Genomic DNA, 13,714 nt, shown 5'->3' with positions numbered 1-13,714 from the left:
CACGCTCTTGCTGTGGCATTTCTAATGTAGTCATTGTCTATTTGTGTTGCAGGTTGTGCTGGATTTGCTGATAATTATCCAAGGCCAGAGGCATCAGTCCTGTGCTCAGTTACTTCCTTAAGAGTACCACTGGAGTTACCTTTAATTAAAGTGCATGCAACTGATGCCCGGATTGCATCCTAGGATTTCCTTTTAAACCAAGAGCTATGGTTCTACAGGATTCTCTTGCCTGTAGAAGATAAGGCTATTGTGTGCTACCTCTCAAAAAGCCATAGACCGTTGCAGACATATTTAGACAAAACAGGTAGTTGGGTTTTGAGGTAGAAGGCTCTGCCTACCTGATTCCAGAGCCACTCCTTCAGGCCTGGATTCTGTCATATTATCTCAAGTAGAAAAAGTAGCAGGTATTTGAGAACCGGGGCATACTAGACATTCTTTTTTACAAGAAGAGCATCTGGCTGCCCTGCATATATTTACTCACACAGGGAAGCCTTTACTGCTTCACTGTCTCTCTGTGCAGTTCTTTTCAGTAGCGATTGCTACTCCTTCCGTTGCCAACACAACTGTAGACCGTCTGGATCCATAAGTTACAGCATTGTGGCATTCCAAATGTATTTGCTAAAGTACCATCTGATATTCATGTGATTCTTTCCCCTTTTTTTTCTTGCCAAATTTGGCAATTGTACTTCAACGGGATACTTAATCCAGACACAAATACTACTTCTCCCTGAACCAACTCCGCTCGTACAACGAGAGGATGGTGATGAGATTCTCCATCCTCACCAAGCTCAGTGCAGCCTGGCGAAAGAATCCACACCAGCTGTGTATGCAGATATCCCTTCCTAGGTTGGGGCAATCATCTTTGTTCTCAACACCCAAGGAAAATGGGGGGAATATATTTGAAAGAGAATGCAATTTGTTTTCTTCCTAAGAGAGGAAAAGTGTTGGGGGACGGACGGACCCCAGAACAACCAAAATACAAAACAAGCAAAAGGCAGGTCTTTAAAGCAACAATCATAGAATAGAAACCACACCTAGACAAACATAAAAGTGCTGCCTGTAGATTAGAAAAGAGCACTGGGAGGAACATCAACACTGTCTTTTTCAGTTGCCTTTTTTTATTATTTTTTTCAGTAGTCTGATTTGATATTGCAAACACCTTCACAACATACAAAAAAACCCCAAATTTGTTTTATCCAGAACATATACGGTGATGACAGGGAGTAATCTCCTCTTTTTAAAACCATGTGGGAATTTTAAAATTAAAAAAAAAAAAAAAATCAACAGTAAAACTATGACAACAGCACCTTGACATTGTTTTAATTCCAACGCTACCAGAAGAATTTAAAAGCAGTAAACAGATATAATACTAATAGGAATCAAGATACTTACTGTCTAAAATGTAAACGGAATGTTTTGGTTCATTTTCTTTTTTTTGAAAGGACAGTTTATCATCAATTCACAATTGAAGCAGCATGCAATTTTATTTTTTTAATTTTTTTAAGTTTTCAATTCTTGGCAACAGCAACAAACCACAATGTTAGAGGAATGTAATGCATTTTTTTCTCAAAGTTGTGCGCAAATGAATTTATCTCTCTCTCTCTCTTTTTCTCTCTCTCTCTCTGTCTTGTTCCTCTTTAGCTCATGGATATGTTCAATAAATAGATTGTGGAACCACTGTACTGTATAAACTTCATTTATACATGCAGTCCATAAAATTATTTTCTTTCTTTCTTACTGAATAATTTACCCTGTTATGTATATATACAAATAGATAAATTTTGTCTCAATATAATCTATACAACACAAATCCACTATCTTCCCCTTTTTATGGTCAGTGTACAAACACAGGAAGTGTCTATTCTTATAAACCGCCATCCAACTCTCTTCTTGTTATCCATAGTGAGAGCTCGCACATAAGACTGGGTAGTTCGGCACTGGGAATTCCAGTACCTCTTGTCTATGCCCCGGCAGCCCTCTTTCGTATAACCCTTGGAGTTGCATTTGGTCTCATAAAAATATTGCTTCAGTTGGCCTTTGGGTACCGGGACTTTTTCCAGGACTGTGACGGTTGCCCCTGACATGTCCACCGCCGTTTTTTTCTCGGCCGCCGTCACCCACTCGCTCGTACTGTCACACACACTCAGCTCCCCGCGGCGAGCCGGGTCGGAGTGACGCCGGACCCTCATGGACATGTTTGCAGCATCCAAGTAGTTTTTATACTCCTCAAGCAGAAAGAGCAGTGGTGGCTCTAAAGGCACTTGACTGCTTAGCATCACCCGAGATGAGTACAAGTCGGCATCCTTATTTTCCTTGCTGGGCTGGATGACCTGCTGCTCATCCAGGAGCTCCTCTATGACATGTTCAAAAGTGTCCGCCAAGGACGTCAATCCTCTGGAGGCGTCATTGGGCCCGCCGAGGTTCTCCAGGTTTCCCTGTGTCCGGAGACCGGGATAAGCCAAGCTGCCTGGTCCTCTGATGCTCACTTCCTTCATTGGGGCAGCTTTCATGCAACTGAAGTATGAAATAACCATAGTAAGGAAAAGGATGGTCATCACTCTTTTCACTTGGTGGAACTGTGGGCGACAAGAAGAGGGGAAGAAAGATAGAAAAGAAGGAAATCAGAGCAAATAGATGAAAGAAGCAACAACCGTTTGAGGTGCAAAACAAGCATACATCCCCCTCCTCTGCCAAGTTGGAAAGAGTTATGTGTTAACCCTAGGTAACTTTTGAAGCTCACACGGAGACAATGGGCATGCGTTTATATTCAGTCATCCCAGTCAAGCGACAGAAATCACACCTGGAAAAAGGTTCCCCACATTTATCTTTTATGTCACAAAGGCATTCACTGAGAGCGCTCACTATGGCAGAAGCCAATGATTGGACTACCCTGCTTGGAACTAGTTAAAGATGTTGGCCTGAAGTCTCAAGAACCCTTGCACAGTAAATGTCACACTCTAGGCATGATAATTAATTATCCTCTATTTGCATGACAAGTGTAACAGCATGCTTGGAAAGGTTACTAAGCATCTGCGGTATGCATGCAGTAATGGGGAAAGATTTCAGAAAGTTATTGTCTTTTGCAGAAAGATCTCAGCACGGAGGTTGGAACTATATGAACAGTAATTACCTTTAAAAAGCCAAAGGGGGGAAAGGATTGCCTCACAGTATCTAAGGCTCCCAAAACTACATTTCAGAAATTGAGGAGCAAATAACCATCTGTCGGCATGGGAGGGGGCATGTAGAGCATACACGCAAGCCCCAACACACACACCAGACTTTCCTGCAATGAGTTTTGGCTTGCTTGTTTTTGTGTAGCAAAAAAATAAATAAATTGACCTGTGGAACTCACAGATACCAGGTACAATTACAGCACATATTTTCATGCAGCTGAGGTGGCATTCATAAGTGAAGGTAAAGGTGTATTAAGGGAATACTGAGTAACAAGGGAAGTCTTCAGCTATCCCAATTAAAGGTAAGCCAAAATGGGGTTGTTCATGAACATTTTTAAAATCCATCCCAATTACATCCTTGCCTTTTGCTATTTTGTGGCACATGGAGGAGCTTGCTTGCTTGCTTGCATGCTGCTCACCTCTCTCTACTAAACTAGCAGGCAATGAAATTCAGTGAAGCAGAGGTCAAGACCCCTCCTTCGCGCTCTAACTGAGGGCCAGTGAAGCCCCTGCACTGCCCTTGGTCTGTATAACTTGGGGGAGAAGGAAAGGGAATGTGACAGCCCATTACCAAGGCAACACGGCTGGTGCTCCCTGTCAAGCTGTCCCTCTTCATCACTTTTCCAGTCTGCTCTTGTTTTCTAGCATGTGCTCCCTTGCAGAATATACTATGGTAATTTTTAGAAGGCACTTGTTCAATTTATGCCTGGACATTTTCTTTCGTATATGGCATTTTAGATAAAACACTGTGCTGTGGGGAAATTTATCTGGAGCGAGTGTCTGACAAAGATATACCCCTGGAATTCCTGACTAGACACATCTCCCCAGACCAGTTTTGAAGGGTGAAAAATCAAGGTAAAGTGTAAGTACATGGTGCCTAGCTTGCAAACAAGCAAAAGAAACAATCATGTACAAAGCTTTGCTGCTTACGTAGTGTGCAAGTTTAGGAGTGTGTCTTTAATTACCGTTTTAGAAGAAGAAATGGTCAAATCTCACCATAAACCAAAGAGTTCAATTATGGAATTTCTTTTCTTTTCTTTTTAAGGGGAGGAATCAATGAATTTAAATGTGCCCTCCATGTTTCTTTTCATAGGGTGGGGTGGGGGGACGAGGAAAGCAAAATTGATCATCATATGGGCCCTTTTCTAAATTATGCGTAGTAATACTGTTGGGGAAAGCAGATCTCCCATCCTCCCTCTGGTTTTTTTTTGGGCTTTATTTTCATGCTGACCTTGCTATGGATGCTGTTGGCGGCCGTATTTGAGGCTGGGCAGGAATTTTTCCATCAGGCAAATTGCCCCACGACTCACGGTGTTTGCCTACCTCATAGCAATTGTCACAACCTTGGCAGTTTAGGCATTGGGTAAGCCTTATTCTTGGCTGGAGGGGAAGCTGTAGCCTCTACCTGCCCCTCTGAAAAATGGGTACCCCATTAAAGGGATCCAGGAGGAGTCTAGTCTGTCCAAATGCTCAGGTGGGGGCCACAGCATTCCACAGGACAGCAGCTGGCACTCCTATATGCTATAAGTCATAGGTCCCCCTCCCCTCCATCTGCTGTTGGGCTGACCCAGGTTTTAGTTCCAGCAGGTGGACCTGGAAGTCCTTGGTAGAACCCAATGCTCAGGCCAGACTTCTGACACCTGTAAGCAATAAAATTGTGGCCTTATTTGATCCCAATACACCCAATACACACATGCCTATTGTGTGGATTGGGACGGCGGGTGCTGCGGGACCTCAGCACACAAAAAACAAAACAAAATGAAAAGATCCTACAAGCCTGACGTTTCCCCACTCTTGAGGAAACATATTTGAATGCTAGATGCAATAGGCAAAAGAATTCATAGAGTGACATCATCACTTTATGAGTAAATGCCATGTCACTATGGAAAAAAAGTTTCCCTTAATTGGGTAAAACTCCTAAATAAGTTAATGCACTGAATTATGAGGATTGTGGTATGTGGGGATTGCAAGAGCCATTCTAGATCAAGGAAGCCTGAGGCAGAATGAGGCATAAACCCTATCTGCTTCTGCTGATTCCCTCAGCTAATTGCATCTATGATATGAGATGGATATTGTAGATATGGTTTTAATCTAAAAATGGCCCCCCATCACACGCACTCAGACAGATTACTGGATGACATGTGTTGTCTTTCAAGTTCCTGAACCCCACTATCAACCCAGAATATAAATGCATGAACTACTGTACTTATTAATGACTGATGAAAATGTTTTCCTCACTTTTCTTTCTTTCCTTTTTTAAAGCAGCCTTTCATGAATTTGTAAGGTTACAAATTTAGTTTTAAGGAGTTCTATTTTTGCTTTCATTTTAAACCAGGTTATTTTTAAAAAGAAAAACTTAAAGCTGAAATCTGAACAAAAGTTACAATCTAATTATTTTTTAAAGATGTGCTTTAAAAAAAATCCACTTATTTTTATTTACCCTGATTATCCCACAGAGAAGTAGTCCCCACACAGCTGTAGCTGTGTTGTTAATGTGAGCCTAAGTCACAAAGGAATAAAGAAACTTATCAAGGAGAAACCTACCACAATGGAATTAAAGCTGGTTGCCTTATACAGTTTTTAACAATCTGCTTCCCCACCTTTGCTATAGTCTTGGAAGACTTTTATCCCAACCTAGAGTAGGAAATATCTTTTCCTGGATAATCTTTACTTTTGTGACAGGTTGAGGAACTTTGCAAGTTTCCCTATGAAAAGACACAAAATCCCAGTTTTCTGATTTTATCATGATTTTGAGAGAGGGTTTCAAGCAAATACTGGAAAATTAGGTTTACATAATTAAATGTCAGCCCAGCAGAACAAATTCACTTAAAACAACAACACAGACTCTTTGCAGTTGGGAAAGCAATGGGCAAAATGTAGTGCATAACCACTGCACACATTCAGTTAGATGTTCATTGTTGTATAAACGAATCAGAGTGAATGTTCAATAAAGCTCCGGACATACTCTAACTTCAGGATGAACGATCAACACCCAAGCCATGTGGAGGAGCCTAGTGGGTTACCTTCCTTTCTGAACTTGTTCCACAGAGCCAGTGTGGTGTAGTGGTTAAGAGCGGTAGTCACGTAATCTGGGTAACCGGGTTCGCGTCTCCGCTCCTCCACATGCAGCTGCTGGGTGACCTTGGGCCAGTCACAGTCTCTCAGCCCCACTCACCTCACAGAGTGTTTGTTGTGGGGGAGGAAGGGAAAGGAGAATGTTAGCCGCTTTGAGACTCCTTAAAGGGAGTGAAAGGCGGGATATCAAATCCAAACTCCAAACTCTTCTTCTGCCTCCTTTCACAACTTTGTGGCTGACCAATTGCTTCTTTCTAGCAAGCAATAGCATTATTCACGTTTCTTAAGAATCAGCTAATACTCATTTCAGTGTTTTTGATGTTCACGCCGAAGTACCTCATACTTGGCAGTAAGGACTGGAGTAAACACTCTTTTTGTTTGCCAACACAGTGCTATGTATAAAGACTTACTTCACATCCTTATTCTGTGGGAAACAAGGAATCCTAACACTTGTCAGAGGAAAAGCACAACAAAGACGCTTTACGCACTAAGACAGGAATTGCCCAAGTTTTAGGCCCCGATGTTCGTATGAGGAAATGTTATGCTGTTAGGAATTCTGTTGACAATAATCTAAGCTCAACATGTCCTTTGGATACTAGTCATTCTTCCTATTCATATATATCATTGTGGCATCTTTATATAAATATTAAGAGTTTACTCAGTCCCTGCAGGTCATCCCTCACTGAATTGTTTGCTGCATTTATTCTGAAAAATCCTATATATCTGTCATCTGACTTCAAAAAGGTCTTTATAGATTTGTACAAATTGATCTGGTTATTGAGGCGACCAAAGCCAGCTTTTGGCATGTAAATTCCATAAACATGTGGCAAGATGGCAACTGAGCAAAAGTAGGGTGCTTAAAGTTTGTTTTCTCTCAGAGCTATCTTCACCACCCACCTACCACCTGCATTTCCATTTTGCCCTTTGTTGACTGAATGCACGTACCAGGGAATTCACATTGGGAGACTGCTGAACTGGTTCTGGAGCCAGGTTCATGGTGTGGCCTGATGCCATACACTTCTAAACAATGACAGCAGGCAAACATTTATAGCAAAAGGTAACTTCAAAGGGCAGTTCAGAGGCAATGATACAGAGCAGGGATTAAAAGATCTAAGCGTCTCTCATAATAATTTTGATTTATTTATTTCAATTATTAGCCTTGAGTATTATCATACTCAATTATAAGTTACCTTGGTGCTCGTATATGATGCTCTTATTTGGGTAACTTATAATACATGAAATCTTCTCTCCCTCTTTCTTTTAAAAAAATCATTAAAGAATATAAAGTCCACCTCCCTGATAAGTCCTGGGCACAGCTAGCTAACCCAAAGATGTCTTGAATCACTTCTGAATTGCTTCATGCATGGCTTTTGGGAGGCATCTGGAGGAAAAAAACTCCACAGCTTTGGGGCAGAAGGGGTGCATGTACACACATGCCGTTCAACAATCTCAGGCATGGGGTGGCTCTTTCCCCTCAGAAGTGGACAGTGCTGCGTTTAAGGCCATGTCGACATGTTGTCTCTCACTCTCATCTTGCCTACAGTTTGTCTTCCGGTGTCTCAGCCTACACCTACCTAAGACACTTCAGATACATTTTACCGTCAACTTCAACATCCCTCCATGTGTATGAGTTTACACTGGGCATTGAATGCAGTAGGTCAGGCTATTGCCTATGAAAGTTTATGCCACACGTTCCCCACACCATAACTACTCATAGAAGTTCTTTTCTATATATATTTTGTGAGAAAGAACACACAGAGAGCACATCTTTTTCTACACACAAGACTCAGCAGTGAGCTCATTGTGGAAACTCAGAGGCAAATCACATCAAGTGAGGCAGTCTTGTGGTGTGAGGTCATAATAGAAAAAGGGGTTCTGAAAAATCAGCTCATGTATAAAGAGACATCTCTTAGGCTGCTTAGAGAACTGGGTCACATTTTGAGTCACAAACTTTCTTTGCTCAGTAAATGAGCTTTTGTTTCTTACTTGACATGCACAATTCACATCTTTCTTTAAGGATGTGCTCCTGTTGCAAATATCCCCCTCCCACCTCGCAAAACTGGACAATTTTCTTCCTGGGAAAACATTACTCTCCTTCCAGAAAGTATATTCATTGCTTCTTAAAATGGATCTGTGAGCATATTTTCACATGAGGTGGGAATACAAACCTATAAAATGATCTGTTTCCAGATGACCACAATAACCTACTCTTTAAGAACCTTTTTCATGTTTGTTAAGGGTGTTGAGATCTGTTAGGGGACCCTCCCAAGAGCTTACAAGTCCAAATACACCCTCTGATGGATATACATCTACAGAATTGGGGGGGGGGGGCTTTTATCTAGAAGTGTGGGGCCACATAAATACCCTTTACCCCTGGCCTAGAAGGCAGGCAAATGAAAACCTCCTTCCCTTTCCCATAAGAAGCAGAGGGTGTCAATAATAATAATAATAATAATAATAGTATCTTTATACCCCACCCATCTGGCTGGGTTTCCCCAGCCACTCTGGGCAGCTTCCAACAAAAGATTAAAAATACATTAAAACATCAATCATTAAAAACTTCCCTAAACAGGGCTGCCTTCAGAAGTCTTCTAAACATCAGATAGTTGTTTATTTCTTTGACATCTGATGGGAGGGCTTTCTACAGGGCGGGTGCCACTACCGAGAAGGCCCTCTGCTTGGTTCCCTGTAACTTCACTTCTTGCAGTGAGGTAACTACCAGAAGGCCCTTGGTGCTGGACCTCAGTGTCTGGGTTTAACAATGGGGGTGGAGACGCTCCTTCAGGTATACTGGGCCGAGGCCGTTTAGGGTTTTAAAGGTCAGCACCAATACTTTCAATTTTGCTCGGAAATGTACTGGGAGCCAATGTAAGTCTTTCAAGACTGGTGTTATGTGGTCTCGGCGGCCGCTCCCAGTCATCAGTCTAGCTGCTGCATTCTGGATTTGTGGTAGTTTCCAGGTCACCTTCAAAGGTAGCTCCATGCAGTGCACATTGCTGTAGTCCAAGCAGGAGATAACTAGAGCATGCACCATTCTGGCAAGACAGTCCACGGGCAGGTAGGGTCTCAGCCTGTGTACCAGATGGAGCTGGTAGACAGCTGCCCTGGACGCAGAACTGACCTGCTCCTCCATGGACAGCTGTGAGTCCAAAATGACTGCCAGGCTGCATACCTGCTCCTTCAGGGACACAGTTGCCCCATTCAAGACCAGGGAGTCCCCCACACCCACCTGTAACATTCTGTTTCAACCTACATAGTTCCTGATGCAGTCAAACACAGTCATTTGTGGCAGCCTGCTTGGGGTGTATGTGTGGAAATAAGCCAGTTTCTGCCGGCTGCCTTGCAAGACCAGCTCACCCATGAGGCAAGGTGAGGTGACCGCCTCAGGTAGCAGGATCCACAGGGGCAGCAGATCCCAATGTAGCTATTCATTGCTGTTAAGTTGTGGGTGAACATATCAGACGACACAGCGATTCTTCAAACAGCTCTTGTTTATTCACAGGCCAGAACTGAACTGAACTGAAGGGTTCAGTCAGCCTGTTTATATAGAGCTCCACTACCATGTAACTGTAACAATTTTCTAAAACTATCCAATCACTGAACGTCACTTTCGATCCCTTATTTGCATAACTATCTACAGTATCCCCCTGCTGGCCCAGGGTAAGAACTTCAGTACATAACAATTGCCCCCTTGTTCCTGATGTAAAACTTCACACAACCTTTCTTCCCCAGAGGCACAATTTTGTGGTTCACCTCACGTGCCAAAATGTATTGGGCTGGCCCTGCTGTAGCAATGTAAGAAGACCTGGATGGAAGGGGTTGGAAAGGAGCCTTAAGGCTACAAAATATGGCCAGAAGCCCAGAATTGGCCTGGTGCAGGCCTGCAAAAGTCCATCTCTCCCCTTGCCTTGACATGTAGTTGCTACTTGTGAAAACAGCACTTCCCAAGAACTCATCCAGACCTTCTGCTGCCCAGTCAGTATTCTCAGATACAGTAAAACTGCAACATTTGAGGCAGAGCTTGGCCACAGATTCTACTGACTATTCACCCTGGAACATACAGTGCTAATGAGAATGCCTCTGAGCATGGCCAGAGTGCCTCTGCCCTATCAATAACTACTCAACAAAGCCCACAAGCCAGGAGCTTAGGTAGGCGGGCCTTTCAAATCAGAAACTGTGGCCTCCAATACAGCCTTGACATACCCAGCTCTCTTGGAAAAGTTTCCACTGTATATTATACACATAAAAATATATGTGCATACACAGTTCATTATATTTCTTACCCATCATTCTCTGGCAAATGCACCAAGGTGGGCTGCAAATCCATGCACACCACATGCACATAACACGATAACAACTGAAATAATAGAAGATATATACCAAACGCCTACACTCTGAATTGGACAGATTGAGATCACTTTGCAATTGTACTAAAAACTGAGTTGCTGTGATGCATGTTTGAGGAAACAAGAAAAATACCATCCAAAGTTAACCTTTCCACATCTGAATTACCTTTACATCCAAATTACTCTGAAGTTAGTAGCAAAGGATTGCATCTTTCAGCAGAAGTCTGGCACTGAAACTTGCTTTCAAATATATAAACAGTGATATTTACAGTGCAATCCTATGCCTGTCTTCTCAGAACTAATCCCCACTGGATTCAATATGGTTTATCCCCTAGAAAGTGTGCATAATCACTTTCCTGGGAGTAGTAGTGGATGGGGTGAGGAGGCAGCACCGCTCACCTGACCTCCTGTTGGTCACATTGCTGTTGCTTACTGGGAGATAGAGGGCAAGGTGGCAGTGAAGCATGGTGGAGCCAATCAGGTTCTCCTGCTGGTGTATTTCCACTATGACAACCTCCCCACCCCTCTCCCCTCCCCTCCTGGTAAGCAACAGCGATGTGATTGACCAGAGTTCAGGTGAGCATGAGTGTCCACACCACACCATCAGCTACTGGGTAAAACTCATTGGACTCAATACAACTTACTTTTGAGAAGGCATCTCTAGGATCACACATGACAATTCTACAATTTATAACAGGAAAAGATCATAGGAAGGTGGCAATACTATGAACCCCTGCCTGGGTGAATAAGTCCCATTCAACCCAGTGGGGATTATTTCTCAATAAAAATGCACTGAATCAGGTTGGAAAACTGGCAGGTTAATCATAAGTAAACACCACTGAATTCAGTGGGACGCTCAACTTCCCGAGTAAATGCGTACAGGATTCCATAAAACCAGGGACTTAATTTCTTCCTATTATCATGCATGCAGTACTTCAGTGTGCTTGGTGTTATTTAAGGCGCCTACAAAAGATTCCTGCTTTATGTATCTTTTTATAGGTGTGGGAACAGATACCAAAATGCGCTGCATGTCAGGACATGATTTGCAAAGACTAAACGTACTGAGAGCAAGCAGAGTTAGCAGTCAAATGCATAGGCTGCTGGCAGTTCAGCACACACGTTATCCTTCGGGATATTTATTCATCCAGCTGTATAATTATTTTTTTAATTAATGAAAACAAGAAAACAAAGAACCACACACAAAAACACATGCTAATGAACTGAGCGCTCCTAAACTGCTGGTGGAAGAAGCAATTGTCTTGGTTGCCCACTTTGGCGGTTTACAGTTTTGCTCAGATAAGAAACCATCAAATAAGAAACATCAAACTATTTGACCATGAGTGTGGTTGTCAATAGAGGTCACAGGATAGTACATGCCTTTCCTTCCCACTTTCTGATGCACGGGATAGAAAGACAATCCATCCTATCACCTCCAAGCATCCTCCCAAATCTCCAGAAGATTCCCACCACCTACTTCCATGTTCTTGGAATATAGAGAAACATAGAAACATCAAAAGATAGTGTTGGAAGGGATCCTAAGGGTCACCTAGTGCAACTGCCTGCCATGCAGGCATCTCAACTAAAGCATAGGGCTAAACCACTACTCTGCAAGTACTTACAAAGGATTTTGCTGACTGGCCATTCATGGGATGTTCGCCCTTTGGCCATCTGCCGGAAAGTGAAATGCTTTCTACCATTCTTGATTCTCTTACCCCACCCCTGCCTTCCCTCATCCCAATCCCTATAATTTATGGACTCATATTCTGTTTTCCAAAATGTAGGTTATGGAAGACACTCACACATATGCTCAAGAAACCACAATGGCCGGTTTTTAGATCTGTTGCTCTCAAACTTGGCCGATCACTAAAAATAACTTTAATAAACTCCCCTTCCTCCCTCCCCATTCAGCACTGGCATCATCATGAAAAACAACGCCCAATTATGAAAATCATGAGCCCTAGGCTAGCTGGCACAGAAATGCCTCTTTAACCAGTAGAGTACAAGGGGAAAATTAGACCATGCCAGTGCTGCTTTTTGACAATTATGTGTCTTGGGTCAGGGCCTTCTTTGGCTGTTTGCTAACTGCACTTGACCAAAATGTCCTTGATCTCTCTGTGTGTAGATATGTCCAGGGTGAACCAAACTGCAACCCAATTCAAAACACACCATGGCGGATGTTCTCAGAGACATGGTTCCTCCAACCATTGCTATCTGTAACACTTCATGCAACAGCTCCGAGAAAGGTACAGTTCATTACTGTGATGGACTTTCCCCATTCCAGTATGGATCTGATGCGCCAGTTGAAGTATCTTAATCAGGGATGGGAAACCTGTGCAAACATTCCAGATATTGTTGGCCAACTTCCATTAGACCCACCTAGCATGGCCTATGGTCAGGGATGATGGGAATTGTAGCCACAGATTTTACCTCCTTGCCTTAAATGATGATGGGAGACCTCCATGCACATCCCCAGCTTGGTATATTGTTGTTAGTTAAAAAATGGATTAACTCATCTTGTTTGAAAGTGTGACAGAGTCCTAGCAGACCTTGAAGGGCTTTGTATCTTCAGGGTGATGGAAACACTAATTAGTAAATATTAACTAGCTTGTACAAACAATGGAAAATAATTGTGCATTTTAAAAAATGCATGTATCACTCACTTTATCATAATCTTATTGTAATTCATACTTTTGATGCAAATGAGGCCTTTTAATTCTACAGAAAAGTTTCCTTTGCAGCTGAGCCCAGGAGAAATCATTTGGGAAAAGCCAGACACATAAAAATGGAATTGTAATTCATATGGGTTTGCTGTCAAAGCTGCTTCTGAGTATTTTCAATCCAGGGTTATCCAGTGATAATTATGTTGCAATAATTATAGGAAAAGCCTTACTAAACAATAAAGATGTCAACAAACTGTAAATCATAGTTGTGTAGTGGGAATATTCCAGCATCAACAGAACATTTTATGTAGAAGGCATTATATTTGGGAATAATGTCCAGTTTTGAGCAGGTACCCTAATCTCAGCGCTGTTTGGAAAACCTGCATCTAGTAATTTTACTAGCTACCTCTTTTGATAGCCCATTCTAGAGCAAGCTACTAGACCTGCACACTGAAGCAGA

General features: G+C 42.4%; 1 protein-coding gene and 1 long non-coding RNA gene across 8 annotated transcripts in view; one reads left to right on the top strand and one right to left on the bottom strand.

The window, feature by feature from the left end:
- The window catches only part of LOC310682334, a 36,733-nt gene extending 34,756 nt beyond the window's left edge, over positions 1–1,977 (top strand). Inside the window, exon 2 of the long non-coding RNA XR_014513874.1 lies at positions 53–1,977. This is a non-coding gene — a long non-coding RNA (uncharacterized lncRNA). The remainder of the gene's footprint in view (positions 1–52) is intronic.
- Positions 1,097–13,714, bottom strand: part of BDNF (brain derived neurotrophic factor) — a 70,192-nt gene continuing 57,574 nt past the window's right edge. For all 7 annotated transcript variants that reach the window (XM_083441079.1, XM_083441081.1, XM_083441082.1 and 4 more), the window contains one exon: positions 1,097–2,576. In XM_083441079.1, the coding sequence (XP_083297205.1) occupies positions 1,815–2,576 (762 nt within the window). In that variant the 3' untranslated portion in view covers positions 1,097–1,814. The remainder of the gene's footprint in view (positions 2,577–13,714) is intronic.

Source organism: Podarcis tiliguerta, assembly GCF_965153285.1.
Source record: "Podarcis tiliguerta genome assembly, chromosome: 1".
Lineage (NCBI taxonomy): Eukaryota > Metazoa > Chordata > Lepidosauria > Squamata > Lacertidae > Podarcis > Podarcis tiliguerta.
Note: the sequence above shows the minus strand (reverse complement) of the source record. Positions and strands in the feature narration are given on the sequence as shown.